A 21426-nucleotide genomic window follows, 5' to 3' on the forward strand; every position below is an offset into this window, starting at 1 on the left:
ATTCGCTCTGGACCTTTTGGAGGGAAAAGTATCGCTTTTATTTTGACTTTCAATTATATTGTGAAATCTACTTTAAAGTGGAATAGGATAGTGCTATTGTGCCTTAATCGAAGATTAAGACGCGAAATTATACGAATCTCGAACTAAAATACCCGTATCGGCCCGTTTTAAGGAATCCCGAGTCAATCCAAGCACGCCGCCTCAAATTGTGTATCTTCTTTGTGGCGGCCATATTTACAGAAACATATTTAAACTTCATGTTTAGGCTGATGGCTTTGTCAAAGCCTTAATAAATTAAAAAAAAAAATTACCATAGTAGATTCGCTCTGGACCTTTTGGAGGGAAAAGTGTCGTTTTTATTTTGACTTTCAATTATTTTGTGAAATATACTTTAAAGTGGAATAGGATAGTGCTATTGTGCCTTAATCGAAGATTAAAACGCGAAATTATACCAATCTCGAACTAAAATACCCGTATCGGCCCGTTCTAAGGAATCCCGAGTCAATCCAAGCACGCCGCCTCAAATTGCCTATCCTCTTTGTGGCGGCCATATTTACAGAAAAACTTATATTTATGTTTTCGGCTGAAGGTCTTTGTTTCCATGGCCAGCAATAAATTAATAAAAAAAAACTGACCATAGTATTTATGTGGTCTGTGTGACTAACTGAACTGATAGATAGTCATTGAATTCAGTCCACAAATTAGAAAGATATTTAGTCAGTCAGTGAGTGAAGTGCATTAGTGCAGTCAGAGAATAGAAGTAACGTGAAATGGAATTGTAATTTTGTTCTTTGTGTTCGAAGACTTGTTGAAAATTTATTTATTTAATAATACGACCCATTTTCTTACGACGAATACGAGTGTGAAGTGTTTCGAACGCTATTCTTTTATTGAATTTCGTGGACCGTAATCTCAAATCTTGGTGAAACCATAATCTTTCCGGACCGACAAGATTCCAGCAAGATGTGTGGAGGTTTTACTTGTTCTAAGAATGCTCTAATTGCGTTGAATATTCTTTATGTGGTAAGTTAAGTATTGGACTTAAAATCGTGAACTTAACAAATGATTCCGAACAAAGGTTATAATAACTCTTGACCTTTCTATCGTATTGTGCTCTAAATTGACAAGTTTTATAAGTTTTCGATGTAATGTATGACAATGTAGTACAAGTAATCAGTTCGTAATTCATATCAATCGGCTCATAAATCTTTATCGAGAGCGATACTGTAGCTTAGAAATTGATGAAATAGAACGTGATTGCATTGTATTGAACAATGAAAATAAAGCTAGACCAAATTACCATTTATATCATGCTGGCATATACACCTGGGTCACCGTAGGAAGGGGACATAAAGTTATTTATAAAGAAAACATTCTTTTGGACTTACAGCTTAAGCCAAAGCATCAAACAAGACTTAAAGATAATGTGAAATTTAAATGTAACTTATAAGATACCAAACAATACTTTAAAACTAAACAAAGAAAGCAAAAAGATAAATACACACAACTTTACACAATTTACTACAATCCAACACTTATCTTAAATTTACAAAGCAACATAAGGCCGATGTTTGTGTATTCCAAGTAACATAACATTTTTTCACAATCTTGTTTGACATGGTAATATTTCACACAATTAATGCTGAGTCTACACAATGGGCTAACTTTACAATTCCTTTGCCGTACCCAATTTTGCTGTCAAAATCACAAAATTTGGAACTGAGATAATGCAGTTATATAGTTGATTAGGCTTTTTCTACACTGCTCTGTGACATGCCAATGTTGAAACTTGCTGAAACTCCTGTCGGCAAAATTATACTATTTTACTTACCACAATCATGACTTCACTACTAAACACTCAATAATGTGCAATGTACAGGCCAGCACATCTAGCTACACATTGATGTGTCTTGTTCTGTTGCACTGGAGGTGATTTTCATACAAAAATGTTCATAGTGCCCTGAGCTCATTACTAAGAAATTGATAGGGAGGGGCACTATAAACAAAACTTATGCACAAAGATATGGGACTGTACATAACGTAGAAATTAAAGGCTTCAAACCATCGCCCTCTAATTGAGAAGCAAGCATTCTCCCACTAGTCTTATCATCAGTCACTATTGTGCGTTGTGGCCAGAAAAGTACTGATACTAATAAATTTCAATTCTAATTATCGTTTAGTCTTATTGAATGGATTAGTCGCATTATGAAACATATTTAGAAGCAGTATTTAGCAGTTGCTGTTCAGGCCCCCAATTCAAAACTCTTTGATATTTTAACCGAATCGTTCGATTGGATATCATTCTCGAATCAAAGGACGCTTTCCAAGCTATTCAGAACATTCAGAGTTAAACGTTCGATTCGGATTCGGATACAATATCTTTATGCAACAGCGTTTACGGAGTTAGTTGGTGAAATAGATTATAAGAAAAATGAAAATCCTTTTATATACATTTTTAAGGCTTTAAAGGCCTAAAATATAGGAATGCATTAGTCTTGCACTATAATAAATTAATAAAATTGAACAAAATCCAGATTTTATTTAAAATAATAAAAGATTTCCATAATACATTCTTGCTTTGTAAACAATAGGACGTTTGGTAACTTTCATTCGATAACTGTGTTCTGAATAACGTTTGTAGCCTTTGCCGGTCGAGAAGTTCGAGTAATCGTACGGGTGTGACGTCATTTCGATTCGGTTTCGAATACGACAGTTTGACGTTCGATTCGGTTATTGTGAATAAAAATGAAATGAAATTGTACAATATCAAATCGAATCGGTCGACAACAGAGTTATCGTAAGGTTCTGAATCGACCTGCAGGTTGGATAAATTGCTCACAGAAACATTCAAAAACTGCCATTTGGCATTAAGAGAGAATAAAGAGTCAAAATGGACTTATCGATTTTTGTTCTGACTGTCCTTAATTGGGAAATAACTTTTTGCCCTGGTTGACAGAACAACCTAAATAATGACTTCCCCATGTGATAGTGTGCCACAACTGTGATAGTACCTATCTATCATATCACTGTCTAGCATTAGGTAGCACTACACTGAGGTATTTGCATGCTTGATGCATTAACTACATTTTGATTCGATATTATACATATAATTAATAGACAAATGTTTTGTTTCCGGCAGGTGGTAGCATCCATCCTGATTTCAGTGGCAGTGTATGGGCAAGCGTCCTCTTTAGTTGGAAATCTACCAATCGTAGGGGGTATTCTAGCATGTGGAGTGTTTCTTATTCTGGTGTCTCTTCTTGGATTGGCTGGAGCTGTAAAGCATCATCAAGTTATGCTGTTCTTTGTATCCTTTTTAACCTTATAAATTAACTGGATGTTTTTAACACTAAACAATTATGTTAACCATGTGTATGGTTAATATAAGGAATGTGTATTCCTTATAGTATTAGTAAATGCAAACTATTGTTAAATATGTAGTGACATGAATTGAAGCATAATGAGCAATGTCTTTATAACAATATAAATAAAAAAATAAATAAAAAAAATTAGTCTCCATTTGTACATGACAGAATATAATGTCAAATTGTAGGTACAATAAATAGTGGTTGCAAAATTTTAGATCTCTCTTTGAAAAAGCTTTATTAATTTTACAATTGCATCGCATTTTATGTGTTTTAATGTTTTTATCGCATCTTATTTTCTTTTAATTTTTAATTTTTATTTTTAAATTCATTCTGTTTTTTACTTTTGCTCTGCATGTTGTTCCCGTTTTATTCCATATTTCTTTCAACAAGTTTGCTTTGGTTTCTCTTAATTTATTTTTATTACAAAATAATAGTTTGATGTTGTGCATCAAAGAACTCTAACCCTTGAGTCACAGGTTATAACATATTTTAGGGGTGGAAGTATCACCACCACCTTAGGCACTGTTGTACAAAACCTGTATAATTGTAATCCATGCCATGTAACATGTTTCTGTTTTTTATGTATACAATAAATATATTATTAATTACTTAGCTATTTTTTTGGATGGTCTTAGGTCTTGTTTTGTTTTGTTTTGACAGAGGTACTTCTGTGTTTTTTCTGTGTTGGTTAAATTTACTAAATAATTTATTGTAGATTATGATTAATATTATTAGTCCTAGAAAACCAAATTTTACAGTATGTTAAAGATAACCATATGTTGATTCAACATGTGAACATTTAAGTACACATAATTTTGTGTGTGTATAATTTTTGTGTTTATGGTCATGTGTCAATTTAGGAGTCATTCTGCTATATATATAAAAAGAAAAGATTAAATTAAAGATTATTTGTATTTTTATTTAAAAAAATCGATATATAACAAAAATAGGTTTTTCTTACATTGTAAAACTAAAAAAATATTGAGATCTCGTCTTAGGATTATAATTATAACTATAAATATTTGAAAATCAATTTTACGTAATATAATTTATTTAGAGAATGTCATTTTTTTTTAAATTGGCCTCTATAAGGCACTTAGGACTAGTGTTCGACTTGTGCTTTGCGTAAATGGGATTTTTACATTTGTCGCACATTGACTTGTCATCGTTTTAATTTTTGATAAACAAAAGGCACAATATATCCTTTTCTTTGACTCCGGTAATTTATAATTATTATTAGACATATTAAGACTGAAAAAAAGCAGCCGTTGTAGCCTATAATGGTTTGACCTACTGCCTCTCAAGCAGAGACCGTGGGTTCGAATCTCCGAAAATTTCGGAATTTATGTGCAAAATTTTGTTTGAAATTTATCATGAGCGTGTGAAGTCCCCAACCCGCCTTGGGCCAACGTGGCGGACTGTTTGATGGGGTCGGCTGTCTGATTGGGCCGGGGTGGCCCAAAACCCTCGCCTTAGAAGAGACCCGTGTCCAATAGTGGGACGTACAAATAGCGGACTGAACTCATGATCTACGATGTTACTTTGTACGTCGTCTTGTAAAATATTATCATCTCTTTCACTGTCCAACCATTCGATCTCTTCGTCACTAAATTCTTGTAGTAACCAGGATATTTCTGCACCTTTTACACAACCTAATCACGCCATTTTGTTGTAATAATATAGCGTGTAAAAAAATAACAATTTGTAATTAAAAATATATAATTTTTATGCGCATAAAAATCACGAAATCCTATTGACTACACGATAACACCAAAGTCAAAAACTAACGCAAAAGATACGTCTCGTCAACTGAGTTGGCAGGAACGGCGGGTGCACTGGTGTTTAATACGAAGGAATTATATCATTTTTTTCGAAATCAAATACGTCGTTTCGACGTAGGTTATCTTTCTAGGGTTAAAGATGGGTCGACAGTAGGTGCTGACAAATGTTCTGTTCTTCAATAGAAGAATGCTGCTCTTGTTGCCAGTGATTCTGTTGCTCCATTTGTCCTTCTCTGGGACTTGAAGGCTTATTTGTCATAAAGTTGTTCCCATAGTAGATGACCAATCTCATTGGGTGGTTGACGCCAGGTCTCGCTTAGCTTGTTAGTTCATACACAGAATACTAGATCTTGAGGCCCATACAGCCAACTGCATGTGCGATCTGCTGCAACTATAAAAACTTTTTGTTTAGTTGAATAATCGTAATTTTGTAAACTAGAACATTGTTAATATGATTTAATATATAATAATAGCCATTGTGTAAGTTTAGTCACTTCCTGTTTGAGAAATCTGTGTTTTGCAAGTATGATAGCCGATAGCAATTAAAATAATTTGATTTTTTTACACAACTAATTTTATGCCCTTAGTTCATGTCAGAGGTACCCAGACTTTTTTCTCATAGACCACTTTCAAAATTTAGCTGGTTCCGGTGGACAACCTGCAGCTACATTTCTACCATATTCCATATCTATATTATTTTTTGTCACGCCAACGTAGATCCCCGTCGTATCTCCCGTGGACCCCTGGGGTCCACCTGGACCACTTTGGGAACTAAGGGTTCACGTCATACGTGAAGTGATAAGATATATAATTATAAACTAAATTTAAATCTCCTCCATACTCATAACTAAAACGGTTGGACAATTGGATTATTTTTAATTATTTACCTTGAATTGGGTTGCTTGTTGACGCGGAATGAGCTTTTGTCGAAAAAAAATCCCCCAACATCGGGATTGACAAAATAGATAAGTCTAAAATTTAAGGAAATGAATCTTTGAAATGTTATTTGTAATTTTATGTAACATTTAAATTGACCTTTATCATATATAGAAAGTGAAAAATTTAAAAACTTTGCACATCATATAAAAATTGTAGCTTTAATAATTTTTACCGAAACCATTGCACCATAATTAACGTTGATGCTTGTAGCTGTTCACAATACAGAGATCAAGTTACCACATTCCTTGTCGTCATCAAGATTTATAAAGAGCCAAAATTTTATATACACACATCAAAAGTGTCTAGGGATCAAGTACGTTTAAGAGTATTGCTGCAATTAGGGTTAATTATATTAACTTTTTTGTATCGCTATTGATACTTTTTAGTGAGTTTTAACATTTAAATTAGGAATATTGTTTAAAATTCGATAATAAGAAGAAAATCGATTGTCAACGTGGTTTTGTATAAAAATGAGTTATAGCGTTTTGACAAAATCATTACAATATCTGCATCGGAACCGAAACAATTTACATTATTATGGAGAGACGACATCATTTAACCCGAGAAGTGATGATGCGAGCCGTCGGAATGTTGGAAGCTGGTTCCAGGCAACGTGCTGTGGCTTTCACTCTTAACACTACACAGAGCGTCATAAGTCGCCTCTGGACGCGCTATCGCATGACGGGCAGCGTGGCCGAGCGACATAGAGGACGATCTCGCATCACGACTCGCAGACAGGACCGGTATATCCAAAATACTGCTCGACGGAATCGTACCATGACCGCCATGATGTTGGTTACGAGGCTCCACAGCTCCTCAGGCTTGCTAATAAGCGATCAAACAATCCGAAATCGTTTACGTGAAGTGGGTCTGCGATCCCGAAGGCCGCTCAGAGTTCCACCTATTGCACCCTGCAATCGTAGGACCCGTTTACGATGGGCTCGCAAACACAGAAACTGGGAGGAAGAAGACTGGCGCTATGTGTGCTTTTCGGATGAATACCGCTTCGGTATGAGACCGGATACAAGACGTACTCGAGTTTGGAGAACATCTGGACGTCATGAACGTTTGAGATATTGTCAGGAAGTTCATCCATATGGTGGGGGAACAATAATGATATGGGCCGGTATTTGGATCGGCGGAAGAACCGATTTCATTTGGATCAGGGGTAACCTCAATGCTCAAGTTTACGCAGAGAGGATTGTTTCAGATGTTATCATCCCTTTGCGAGGCCAGTTGGGTGATTCATTTCAACTAATGCATGACAACGCACGTCCACACACGGCTAGAGTCGTAACACGCATTCTTGCCGAAGCTCGTATCAACGTTCTGCCGTGGCCTGCTCAATCGCCAGACCTCAATCCAATAGAGCACGCATGGGATATGCTTCAAAGAAGAGCTGTGCCTAGTATGCATACCGTACATACTCTACAACAATATTTTGACTTGTTACAAAACACATGGGCGGCCATTCCTCAAAGTGATTTTGATGAACTCATCTTAAGCATGCCAAATCGCTGTAATTGTGTGATTCGTGTTAATGGTGGAAATACAGATTATTAATTTTCTTATCTTTACAATAAAAATGAGCAAAATCATCATTTTCGCCATTTTTTTGTCATTTAATTGACGCCGTTAATTTGAGTTTTTTCCCTCAATTTGCAAAAACATCAATTTTAGTTTATTTTAATTAAATATAGGGGTAAGCGGTTAAATAAAACATAAGCATTAAAGTAAGAAGTCGTCCTGGAAGACTGGATTTGGTAAATATTGCTTAAATAATTTTTATTTCAAAAATATTCACTTGATCCCTAGACACTTTTGATGTGTGTATTTTAACAGGTCACGTCATTCCGGGATTTAAAAGAAGTAAAAAATAAATTTTTAGAAACTGCTTTCATATAAAAGAATCGGAATATCCGACCAATATACACAACGAAAGAGATTGTTGCTTATAAATTATAAAAACTAGTTTAAGATTAGGTACCTGAAATGACATAATTATGTATAACAGTCAATTGCAGCTATTAAAATTTAAATATAGCGTCAGTACAACTATATTATTATAGTGTTGTAATTCAGACATTAATTGTTTGCGCATACTTTCAAGTTGAGACAAGTACTTACACAACTAGCAGCGGGGACAAATAATCAAATAATGCAGATTGATCCATTTTAAACAGAAACAAACACATAGATTACCTACCTTCACAACCTACAGTTATCACACTAGAATATTTATATATCACAGATAGGACAATACCTGTTATCATACGTGTTTGATCATATTTGTTGTTATTACCACCAGATTTTTTTCCTTGTTATATTTCGTTTTTTAGTATTAGATAAAAGGAAATTTAGATCTTTTAACCAGGCGCCATTTCATTCTGTCATTATGTAAGCAAAACAATTAATAAGTACCTTGGAAACAAACTTTTCTTAATTTTACATACTTAATTTATTCCAAAGACCCCTATATACTATATAATACTTAGAGAAAGCTTCTAAACATGAAACGGAAACTTTTTATAAATTACATATTTTCTTTACTGTAATTTATTGACTGAAGAAAAAGATATACTATTACTACAAAAATAAAAAAAAACGAAATATTGTTTAAGACATAGCTTTCCAAAGTGGTCTCGAAAGCAATTGGGGGAGTGGATGCTGTCCACGGAGTGCTACTGAATTTGTTTTATATTATATATATATATATATAATATATTTTATTTCCTTGTGATTTCTTAAGTTAATATAAAAACTACATGTTTTCAATTATTTTTTGTGGTGGTGGGCGTTGAATTTCATCTCGCCTAAGTGGGCGGTGAACCAAAAAAGTTCGGGAATCTATGGTTTAAGACAAAGTTAACTTAAGTAAGTTTTTTAGGCGGTATTGCTAGATTAAACTTAAACTTTTCTACTGGCAACACTGTTAGAAACGGTTTACTGTGAACAAATTTCTATGTGTCCTTAACTCCCAACAACAGTATATGGTAATTCTCTTCCTGCTTTTTCTGGTACAATTCTCCGTGGCCTGTGCATGCCTGGCTGTCAACTCTGACCAACAAGAGATGTTGGCTCGACAGGTAATAGCTATTTTCTGTTTTTTTGACGGTTCTGTCGTACTAAGAAACTATACTCTAGCCAATTATTATAATGTTTACAAAGTACCTATTAATACGCTTGATTTATGAATAAAATAATTAAATTTTGAATCCTATTAATATTTATTGCTAGATAGTAGGTAATTGTAGATGAAAAGAAACAAAATTGTAAGACGTAGTTTTATATTCATTTACTAAATATCTCATCCGGAGTCAATAATATATTTAAATTTATAATTACTATCGAGTTCTTAGGTTTTCGCGATTGTTACATATAGGAAATGAAACTATTTTTCCGGATTTAAATCGCGTATATCAGTCAACCGGGACCATGGGACCTGTAAAGGTCCCGAGACGTCGGTTTGTTTGAAAAAAAACAAATATACGCGATTTAAATCCGGAAAAATAGTTTCATTTCCTATTAATAATTATTACTCAAACTTAAAATATTTGCAATCTCTTCCTTCAAATAAAAAATCATTAGGGATGCCACAGTTTCATAAATAATTAATTACCGGTCATTTTAATATTGGGTTCAAATGACTAGTGACTTGAAATTTGTATTGAACAAAATTCGTCACAGACATTACTTACTACAAGAAAATATAAAGAAACAAAAACAAAATAAAAACAGAACAGGTCCGAAAGTTCAGTTGGCGTATTGTTCATTGGAGGTATCGATTTCAGAATGTTTTTCTGTTGGAATCTAGTAACGAAAACGCTACACATGATTTTAGACTTAAGTCTTAACATTTACTTTTATGTAGAGAAGTTTTTTATTTATTACTTCTGCAAAACTAGTTGTTTTTGTATCAGGGATGGAAAAAGGTGAACATGGATGTGCGGGGGCAAATACAGGAGCGCTTTCAATGCTGTTCGTTTGACAAGAGATTGGCCAATAGCACCGGAGAATATCCTACTTGCAATGATGTCGATGTAAGTAGTAACATACACACATCGGCCGGCACATTTGGCGGGCCACTGGTAAAATCCTAAAAAAACGCAATATTTTTTCAAAGATTTGCCTTATTTTACTTTCTTATTTTAGGTCTAATTGAAAATAAAAAAAATAGTCGACTGGCAAAGTCAATTTGATTATACGGGTGAATACAGTTGTGTCAAGTGGTTAAAGGTTAATTTTGTAGTCTTGTGAATTTCCTAAAAATTTAGTTGGCAAAGTTTTTTTATTCAGTAAACTGTCAATTCTTAAATTTTCAGCTGTTAAATAAAAAAATGCCTTTTTTAATTAAGATTCAATTCAGAGAGATTTCTATAAAGGTTGCGTAAGGCCCTGCTACGTCGATGTTCCAAGCTGTTATAGTCTTATTTATTTAAATATAAACGTTACTATTTTATATTCCCAGTTTCGTTTTGTTTCGCTGAATATGTGTGTGTTGTAAAATTATGTTTGAGTGCAATTACATATAATGTTTTATGCAAGAGTAAAGTATACCAGATTTCACATTCAGATAATGCAATTTGACTCACTATGTTATACTAATAAAATAATAGTAGTTTTTCATTATGTAAGTGACTGTTACATAATGAAAGGCATTAAAACACGAGCACGAGTGTTTTAATGCCTAATCATGTATAGTTACATACACTGCTTTATCTACACATATGTACGAGTATATTATAAGCTCTCTGTGACGTGTTCAGGAACCTCATGTTACGACTGCCGAAATGGCGGCAAATAAAACTTTTCTCACGCAAGTTACACAACCGTAGTTTTTATTTTTAATCCATAGACAAACTAGAAACCACTCCAACTATCATATCGTTCGATATCAAGTAACGTGTGAAATTGTCAAAATTGTTTGCTATTGACATTTCATTTCGAAAAAACTTCGTCTCGACTGATATTACAATTGAGGTCCAATTAAATTGTGTTGTTTTTTAGAGATGTTCGAAATTTGAATGTAATACTAACATCGAATTCGATGTTATTATGAAGCAATAATAACGTTTTCACAGATAAGAAATTTGTTCTAACAAAACAGTTTACCTTTATGCTGGTAGGAATTTGCGGTTTTTTAATATATAATAGAGAGTTAATGATATGTGTGTAGATGTATGTAATGTAGTTTTACATTATGCAATGGACGTAAGCCACAATTATTATTGTCAATAGTAAATTCATACACATCTAAACAAAACGAAAATAGGTTCCAGGTGTAGTTGTATGCAAAACAAGTGTAGGGCGGAGTTGCCAGAAACAAAAACGTTCAACAAAAAAAAAGTTTTTTTAAAATAATAAACATACTGACTAATATTGTAAATAAAAAATAATTAATAGTGATTAGATGAGATCTTGGTTTGGTATGGTGTGACGGGCTGATCTCCGCAACTCGACGTCTAGGTGCCTATTTTGGTGTGGGTGGCTTGGGATTTCAGCAGATGTCTTTTTTTATTTTTAAAATAATATTCTACCTTTCAGAAAATTTGCTGCCACGACGGCAAAATAACAGAGGATTGTTGGTGTCAACCATGCATGCAAAAATTGAAGGAGACCATTGACTACGCGTTCAAACTATGCGGCGGTATTGGACTTTTCTTCAGCTTTACCGAGGTATTTATTTCAATTATTTCGACCTTTTCATTACATAATGCATACATTTTTTAATCACTTATGGTATGAGTAGAATCGTTGCAATGATTTTGATAGAAAATAAATTTTCTTTTTGTTTGTAAAAGGTAAACCATACATATTATGTCTGCTATTCCAGTTAGGGATTATTATAGTTTTTACTTTATATTTCATTGGTATTTTATACCCATAAATTTGGGGTTTTAAATCATTCCGAATATTATGTATTCATTCTGTGAAGTGTGTCACCTTTATCACAATTATATTTACAAAGTGATATGTGACCGAGTTAAGTAACGCAGGTAAAAATGTTCATTTTTAGTTGTGTAAATTTAATTTTGTTAGTTTTGTACTTCAAGACGTGTGTTTACATGCACTTACAGATACCGTGAAAACAAATAAGGGAAATAAATATATTTTCTTAAAAGATTTAACTTTGATTTTTTTAAACTGTCACATACACAGTGAAATCAAATAAGGACAACATTTTTTAAAACTTGATTTTTTTTAAATTAACACACAGACATAGTGAATGACACAGTGAAATAAAAATAAGGGAAACAAACTAACACTAAGTCATAGGAGTTTTTCTTAAATTTGCAAAGTTCGCTAAAATTTAGAATAAGGTTAAGAATGAAACTGAAAATTAAATTGATAACAGTTTTGTAATGCACTTTTATATTTTACAATACAATAATTAGTAGCACGAATTTTGCACATAAATGATGAAAACGGTAACCGTAAGAGACCGTTACAGCCGTTTATAAATTGAACACAAAATGCATGCACTTAAAATAGAATTTACAATGTATTTGTTTTTTCGGTATTAAAACTTGTTACTGGTACAAAGAAAATACTTACCTTACTGATATTTATTATGTGTTCAATTTTGCAGGCTCTGGAATTACAAATGGGGAATTCACATAATAATAATTTTTGATTTTTCAATTTGTTTATCCTTTGAATTCATTAAGGCTCAGTCATTTATTTAATTGAGGCTGCACTATGGACTTCATTATTAAACATATTGTATTGTAGTATTAAAGTTAAAGGCATAATATTGCAACTTTATTGCAATATCATTAATGGTTAGTTTTCAGTTCATTCGATTACTTTTATGTTTGTGTGTGAGTTGGTACCTCAATGAACTAATTTTCCAGCTTCAGAGACCCTTGTAACTGAGTTTTAAGGTTAACTGGTTAGTTCTACAACCCATATGTTTGGTTAACCATTGAACGTGTACAGGTTGCTCATATTAAATTGATTAAAATGTAAAATATTATTTTGATTGAATATAATAAAAATTTTGTTATTTCCTTCAAATAATTACAAGGGTTGACCAAAAATGGGGTTTCTAACCTAACCTTAAACTGCTCTAAACACCTGGTCCCTGTACTGCAGTACGAAAATCTGGTTTTCTATTTGTGACTAACAAGTGGTGGATTATTTTGCAGTTTCTGGGTGTATGGTTGACAGTAAGATACCGTAACCAAAAGGACCCGCGTGCTAACCCCAGTGCATTTCTGTGAATGATCTGACGATACGGACTCACCGCATTATAATTATTGAGGTGGTTTGGTGTTTCGCGCATGTCTATCGCTTAGGCGGTTACTGCATTTCTTTTGACCAGCTGTTTCTTCTGCCCCCTACCCAGTAATGAACGTCACAAATTGAAATATAGTGAGTGGCTTTGGAAATGCCGAGTATTTGAATATTACTCTGAACGTTTGACGATCGGTCTGAATATTTTTTTTACACCCCTCTTTACATCGTCTTTTCGGTCCTTTCTATACATGTACAGGGTGACACATGGCTATGCGACACGGAGGGTACTTTTAATGCCGAAGATAAGATATTTGACTTATTTTTTCTTAAGTATTACTGCTTTCAATGACATTAAAAAGTTGCTTGCCTCATCTGGGAAACAAACCGATCAAAATGTGAAGAAAATCTGTATTTTTATGATGCCGGTCGAAAAGGTACAATTGTAAGAATTATTTCCTTATAAGTAGTATTTTAAATTAAAAAAGCTGTGGCAACCTAATATATTGACCTACCGCCTCAAGCACAGGCCGTAGGTTCGAATCCGGGCTCGCACCCCTGAGTTTCACGTAATATGTGCTTTTCAGAGAAGGGAAATATCGTGATGAAACCAGTATGGCTAGCACGACAAGGCGCGACTTGCGCGAGAGCGACACAAAGCGCGAGATCTCTATGCGAGAATAGCAATATCTCGCGCTTTGTGTCGCTCTTGCGATAGTTCTGCCCTGACGGGCTAGCCCTACTGCATGTCGAAGAAGGTTCACAACCCTCTGAAAACGTGTGAAGTCACCAACCCGCATTGGGCCAGCATGGTGGACTTGGCCTAAACCCTCGCCTGAGGTGAGACCCGCGCCCAGTATTGGGACGTATGAGTTGATTACGATGGAGATAATAAATTAATTATCCTATCTACAACAATCAAAGTACTTTCCCTTCATGCCGCATAGAAGTGGGACACCCTGTAGGTATGCAGAATAAACCAACACCGGAAGTAAAAATTGTTGCAAAAGATTTGCACATTATTACATTGCTAATTCAATGGTGTTTTCAACGTATTAAAGCTCTGTAGCCCGGTGGTTCAATAGTTGTTTAGCGATTGAGATCCTTACTCCATTTAATATCAAAGTTACGTATATTTGTGAGTGTTAATGATGGAACGAAAACATCATAGTGAGACAAAACCACCCTGGGAAGATGTCCCAACTCAAATTGGTCCAGCGTGACGATAGCTAAAATTTCTTAGTCCCGTGTATCAATAGATTGGATACCCCTATCTCGACCCCTCCTACGTATCGAAATCGTATTCGAAATTGCCAAGTTTACAGGGGAGCGTTTTAAAGTTTTGAATTCACTGAAATGAGCATAACACGTGACTTTATTTGACTTCTCAGTTTTATTCGGTAAAGCTCGTTACTCACATAGAGTAAATCTAGGATTTTATAATACTCTATGTGAGTAACTAGCTTTGTCGAATAAAACTGAGAAATGCTAAAGTCACGTGTTATGCTCATTTCTGTGAATCCCAATATTTAAAACGCTCCTCTGTAAACTTGGCAATTTTGACATACGATATTTATGTAAGAGGGGTCGATTTGACTGCTCTGTAGTAGTGAGACGTAAAGTGGATTGATGATTTGACTTGATTTTAATATTTTATTCACATGAATATGTTGAGCATGACTATGAGGTTTTTTATAATTACGTCTAGAGAAGCGTTCAGTGGAAAGATGCTCCCTCATTTTCATTCATTCACTCATTCAAAACGATCCTCAGTACGTAGCTTGTACGGCACTAAAGTGTAACTCCTAAATGGATGTTACCGTTTATTTTATAAATTGTGATTTCTGATTTCTGATTTAGCGTGCCGCAATTTCTTTTACGAATTTACAATCTACTTTCTCGTTTTGTCATCAAACGGAAGTCAATTTTTTTTTTAATAAGAAATACATTTTTAGTAACGATACTTATCAAGTACCCCACTAAGTCTTATCTGTCGGGAAGGTAAGAAAATTTAAATTGAATTTGTTGCTAGCAGGAGATACAACTGATTGGAAAAAAGTGTAGTGACCCCCTTTGACTGGTATTATAGTCAACCTGTGACGAATGTTTTCTCTTTTCCACATGTTATACTTTAATATGTGTATGAAAAGGCTGCACAACTATCTAGTGGCCTAAACGTTGATTATAATACGAGCTTTACGCTGGTGCTACATTGATGTTTATGCATGGCTGACAATTATACTTCAGGCTGCAGTTTGTGTCTTTGACATGAAGTGAGTGAGGATGCTGTGGTTCAAAATAATAGCATAGTATATTTAAGACGAGTAGTGTCACTCCTCTGTTCGGCGCGTCCAATGCCTACACGTCCTTCGCAACGTAGGGTTGTCAAATGTTATTTTAGTAGCAGCTACGCGTTGTAAACATAATTAGGGAAAAATAAGGTATTCTCCAATATTCTCATGCTATAGGGTAAATAACCTTTGTCAAATGCGGCATTTACATGTTGATGTTTGTCGCGGGTTATAATTTTGGGTGTATAATCATGAAATGCAAGTTAATATACACATAACTATACATATATAAATAAAAACAAATTATATATAATTACAATTAAAAAAAAATATCATTATGACATAGTAAATTATTTTAAATACCGAGCGAATGCTTTAATTCTATAATCAAAGACGCGTATGACTCGCGCAGTGCAGCTCGAGTGCAGCGCGAGATTATACGATTCCGTACAGGGCTTACGGCGGCCGTGCACACGTCTATGCCGCGCTGCTATGTTTGTATGGGGTTATCCTACTTGTTTTATTATATTATGATAATAGTTAAAGACACTTACTATGTCGAATTACCGGGTAATGTAAAAAAATGTAGCCACAGCCTTACATGTCGTGGCGTTGCACACTTCAATTAATTTCCCATAAAGAAAAATCTGATGTTACCGCTTCGTAATCGTGTAGTGTATTAATTTGAGTTAACACTTTTTTTTTCATACATATTTTCATTTGACCATTTAATTATTTTCTCTCACCTATAAAAAGTGAAAGGAAAGCAATTTCACCATGAAAATTAAAAAAATAAATATTTTGAAGTTGTAAGTACTCTCCATTCTTATGGTATCTCAGATTGCTATTGAAAGTTATACTCAAATATCTGTGTAATCCAAATTGAACAAAAAAACTTATAATAATGAAAAATATCAATAAAGACGAAGCATACGAAAATTTTGGACCTTGTAATGTCCCCACCTCGTACCCAGTAAATTCTTTAAAACTAAAACATATTACATGTCATTCATTAAAACTGTTTCAAAGACTATTAAGAAGTGCACAAAACAATATGTTTATAGAAAGCAGAAGTCAGCCTACCTCGTCGAAATTAACATTGGCTTGGATTAACCCTTTTACTTTTTGCGGTAATTAAATTCTATTTATGAGCATGCAGTCGCATTTGTGGTTTAAAGAATTTTTTTAGCATGTCTTGAATGCACTGGCTTTGAAATGTTACACATTTGACGCAGACTAACTAGTGGACACCTGTATTGTGTAAATAGCATGCAGTTACGACTATCTATGTGACGAGAATTTTTATTAAAAGATAATGGGTTGTGTTCATTGCCTTACTACATTATAGCTCACTAATTTGAAGACGAGAATTAGTCAGCAATAGATAATTACTATAATATAATTAATATAATTACTGTAACGACATAATAATAAAAACTAAAAGTATAACTTAATTTTAAAATTTTTTAATTATAAGTATTATAATTTTGGTCTATTCGTATGTATTCTATTTTGGTCTATGTGCCAGTCACAATGACATTATAATTATACATTGTTATATATAAATGTTGAAATAGATATTCGATATACTAAACAACATCATAGAGTATACTAAAATGTAATTTACATTTTTTAATGGAATGGAATTCACATCGGAAGCAAAACATAATTTTTTTGCCAAATTTATTGACATTTAATCAAGATAGAGCGAATTTTCTATTGCGGCACCAAGACTACAAATTAGTGTTGATAATTGTTTCAAGATATATGTGTCATGAAGTAATTATCTTCTAAACATCGAATAAATTACATTATATACTTTCAAATTTTTTGTTGAATGAACACAACATATTGTCTTTCTGTTAATATATTTTTGACATATTTCTACAGCAATCTATATTTGTTTTTCAGTTATTCGCTCTGTGGCTGGCTCGACGGTACCGCAATCAACCTGACCCCAACTATAAGGAGCCTCATGCAATTTTTCCTAGAAGCAATTATTTATATTAGTTATTAAGCGTCGTCCAAGTTTCAGTTTAGCTATGTAATAGGCAAGCTGTACATTGTGAAATTTAATTCCTGGAGAAGGGGTTTAAGTACCAATACGTACATGCAGCTTTTGAGAATTAGTTGCAGGTAGGAAGGGTCGATTTTATTTACTCGTTGCGTGAAAGTTCCCATAGTAGAAATTGATTAAATGAATAGGTTTTATCATCTCTAAACATTTCTTTTTGAACAAAACGTGGCACATTTTCCAACATACCTTAGTAGCCCGCTATATTACTTGCGTATTTACAATACTGGAGCTAGATGACGCAGCTAATTGCTAAGGCGCTGGCAGCTATTATAGAATTATTTAATGTAAATTAATAAATAAATATTAGACAACGTCACATTACGTTGTTCCGATCCCAAAGTAACTAAAGCTTTTGTGTACCACAAACACCCAAATCTCCGTGGCCGGATAACTGCCTCCGTAGCCGATCGGTTACCATGCCGGATGGCCACGCAGAGGTCCCAGGTTCGATTCCCGGGCCGGGACAAATATTTGCATGACCTACATTTATTTGTCTCGTGAGTTTGGTTATAATTTGTGGTTGTCTATGTGTGTGTCCATGGCACCCGCGACACAGGGTTTCCCTAGTGCGGGGCTGTGTTGAGTGTGTGCGTTATTATAAAAAAAACCTGAGCCAATATAGAAAACTTAGTATTCCACATTGACCCGACCGGAGATCGACCTCGGTACCTCAGAGATGGCTTCATGTAAATCGGTGTGCAAGCCACTCGGCCACGGAGGTCGTCGAATATTTTTTTAAGTTACCTTGCTAGTTACTTTCCTTTTAATATTAAGGAGCGATGTCATTTAAATGATTAACACTATTTAGAGGTTTCTTATCCCAGTATGATTTCTTTTTGTTTTCTCGATATTTTGGAAGTTAGACTCTATATGGTCACAGGTTGACTAGCAGCAGCAGATGACTGCTTTTTGAGAACAGAGATATCTCTTCGCTATCCACGACTACTTTTATTTCGATTACTTGTCGTGTTACTCATTTCTTTCCGAGAAACCATACACCTGTATCCACATGCGAAACTGAAGTCGAAACATTTTTTATTCTATGATTATTTTTGTTAGCACCGGATTCCATGGGATTCCAAGAAACCTGTAATTACTGATAATCATTTAGTGAATAATCACGGTAGTCTTACATTTATAACTTAAAAATTAATTTTGAACACAGGTACATTAGGAACGGACTAGGACGGTTGACTCAACCGTGACCATGGGACCTGTAAAGGGCCCGAAACGTTGGTTTGTTTGAAAAAACAAACATACGCGATTTAAATCCGGAAAAATAGTTTCATTTCCTATGTGTAACAATCGCGAAAACCTAACAACTCGATAACAGATATACTATTTCATAGTTAAATTTTTATGAAGATTTTCTGCAATTGCCAGCGCCTAAAACCAATAGACAAACGTAATAAAGGACGAAGTCCTACGTTGTGAATAAATATAATAAAATTGTCTATTTATTTTAAAATTATAATGGTAGCTTCACACGGCCCGTGATTTCACGTACCCGTCGTCACAAGTTACCGATACGCGGCGGCGGATCCGACAGGCCAGTTGGCGCATGCTTACACGGCGCGACCCGCGAAACCACGGGATGTGGGAAGCCAGCTTTACAGTTACCAATTGTAAGCGTGTCTTATATGCTATAACGTTCTCGGTTTTACTTGTCAGTGATTAGTTTTATTTAGTGTAATTAAAGTTAGAATTTAATTTAAGAATTTTAAAAACATAGCTAGAAGTTTTAAAATAGTCTGTTCATTAAACTAGTATGATTTATCAAGAGGCTTCCTATTTGGGAATAGTAGTACTTTAATGTAATTAAGTGTATATTTTATTGTATTGACGTGAAACTTGAACAATTTGTTGTGTAAGTGAATACTATACGATCTTTTTATGGTGAGTTGACCGGAAAAGACGTGCACGTAATGTCGTTTGATACGGAAGATGGGAAACAGAATGGGGTCTGCCATGTAAGAGGTAGATAAGTCCACCTCCCTGGACTATATTACTAACAACATAAACGACAACTTTTGTTCCATGACTTAATAATTCATCAGATTTTAGTTTCGTACAAAAACATATTTAAATACACATATATAAACATATTTAAATAGATCACTCTAAATGGTGATAACACGTTGCGATTGCAAAAGACAACGCTAGCGTAAATATCAGTCCGATGCAAAATGCAACGCTTTTTTTATTATCTTTTTCTGTGTATTTTTATGTTGTGGCGTTGCAATATATGGTTTCCATTCTATACTATTCTAAACAGATTGGATGAGTTCATTAAGGACTGGGGAGGGTATGACAATAACTGGAGGAATGGAAAATTTAGGGGAAGCTAATGGACCAGTGCAAAATTTAAAGAAGTGGTTTTCATTTAATTGCTACATCTCGACATAGAAACGGTTTATTTTAATTGGAGAATCAAAATTACGTGCACGTAATTTCAGTAGCGTATTTTCTGCTTGATGTTCTGAACTTAGGGATTATTCTGGAGTACATTAAAAAAAAAAATCTTGCATACTAACGTATCACTTTTCCGTCACTATGTAAACTACTAATAAAATGTTTATCTTCGAATGTATTAGCGCGACAATACGGGTTTTCAGTATATGTGTCCCTAAAAACACGAAACAAATCTCCGTACTTCCGCGAACGATTTATTACGTATTTTCATAGAAAAAATACGGGTTACATGATCCCACCTCGACATCAGAGTTGGCAGATGGGTGCAACTTCTCGCACAGAACTTGCATGAATCGCGTACCACTTGAAAGATTCGCTTAAAATTTTAATTTACTTACCGAATATCTGAGCTAATATTCTACGCTGCACTGCTGTGGTATGTTTCTTGTATAGAAATGCTTAATTTTATTTATTGGTTCATCGTTTTGTTATTAAGGAAACCTAAAACGATGCTGATTTCCTTGGTTTTTAAGCTTTTTTTTGTGTAATAATACTGTGTCAGATTAGGTTGGTCTTAAATTAAGAAATTCCTTGTACTACGAATACCACAGCAACGGAATTCACTCCGGGATGCAATACAGAACATTCAATTTAGAACAAGTTCATTTCTCAAATTGATCCCGCCGGCAATCGACTCCAAGAATTCCACGTCCAGTGCAAATCGTCACGCCACCGAGATCGTCAAAAATACTGCGCGGGTGTTAGACATAATAAAAAAATTGGAATATCTCGTATTTTTTGGGATATATGTACGATGCTGTCGTATGTGTTCATCGTATACGATTAAAAATTCACGTACGCCTGGCAACCCTGATTGATGTACGCGTATTGATTCATTACGTACATCATTCCAAAGACATGCTCCAGAAAATCCCCAGGTCACCTAAGTCACTTGTGCTTTCTCAATTGAATATGATTAATTGTACATTTTGTGTACTAGTCAATAGATTAATTTTAGCATAATCTTCTTGTTTTTTGTCTATCGATGAAGTCTGAACAAAATCTGAATTTATTAGAAAAAACTAAAGTTTATGTTTAAATTTCTGCTCATTTTTATTTTACAATGTTTGTTTTCGTTATTGTGAATAAATTGAGTTGGTATAAAAAAGAACTTAAAAATGAATAGCATGCAAACATTGGCTTACAATTACATGGACGTCGGGTCCGCGCTAAAAAGTGTCCGAACTTATAGGGCGTTAAAATCGTATACAGAGCGTCATTCACGCTTTAGTCTTCGTTTGTGTTCACAGCAAAGCAAGCAA

General features: G+C 34.3%; 1 protein-coding gene across 3 annotated transcripts; it reads left to right on the forward strand.

The window, feature by feature from the left end:
* The first annotated feature begins 767 nt into the window (after window positions 1-767).
* On the forward strand, window positions 768-18075 carry LOC113226957 (tetraspanin-13). 3 transcript variants are annotated; one of them, XR_003310160.1, is made up of 8 exons: window positions 768-1023; window positions 3140-3307; window positions 9076-9174; window positions 10009-10128; window positions 11633-11764; window positions 13237-13352; window positions 16680-16745; window positions 17527-17567. XR_003310160.1 is itself a non-coding variant. In XM_026459781.1 (7 exons), exons 1-6 carry the CDS (start codon window positions 964-966, stop codon window positions 13309-13311), a joined length of 654 nt encoding a protein of 217 aa, XP_026315566.1. In that variant the 5' UTR covers window positions 768-963; the 3' UTR covers window positions 13312-13352; window positions 17527-17650. The 3 variants fall into 3 exon arrangements, 2 of the variants coding, with proteins under 2 accessions (XP_026315566.1, XP_026315565.1); XM_026459781.1 differs by lacking the exon at window positions 16680-16745 and having other exon boundaries at window positions 17527-17650; XM_026459780.1 differs by lacking the exons at window positions 13237-13352; window positions 16680-16745 and having other exon boundaries at window positions 17527-18075.
* The last annotated feature ends 3351 nt before the right edge of the window (window positions 18076-21426 follow it).

This window comes from Hyposmocoma kahamanoa, unplaced genomic scaffold (assembly GCF_003589595.1).
Source record: "Hyposmocoma kahamanoa isolate Upper Pololo Valley unplaced genomic scaffold, ASM358959v1 202, whole genome shotgun sequence".
NCBI lineage: Eukaryota > Metazoa > Arthropoda > Insecta > Lepidoptera > Cosmopterigidae > Hyposmocoma > Hyposmocoma kahamanoa.

Bases quoted from the DNA above. Each gene is read 5' to 3' on its own strand.
- LOC113226957 (XM_026459780.1), top strand. From the start codon at position 964: ATGTGTGGAGGTTTTACTTGTTCTAAGAATGCTCTAATTGCGTTGAAT. The intron at 1,024-3,139 runs GTAAGTTAAGTA...TGTTTCCGGCAG, and splicing joins CGTTGAATATTCTTTATGTG to GTGGTAGCATCCATCCTGAT. The intron at 9,175-10,008 runs GTAATAGCTATT...TTTTTGTATCAG, and splicing joins AAGAGATGTTGGCTCGACAG to GGATGGAAAAAGGTGAACAT.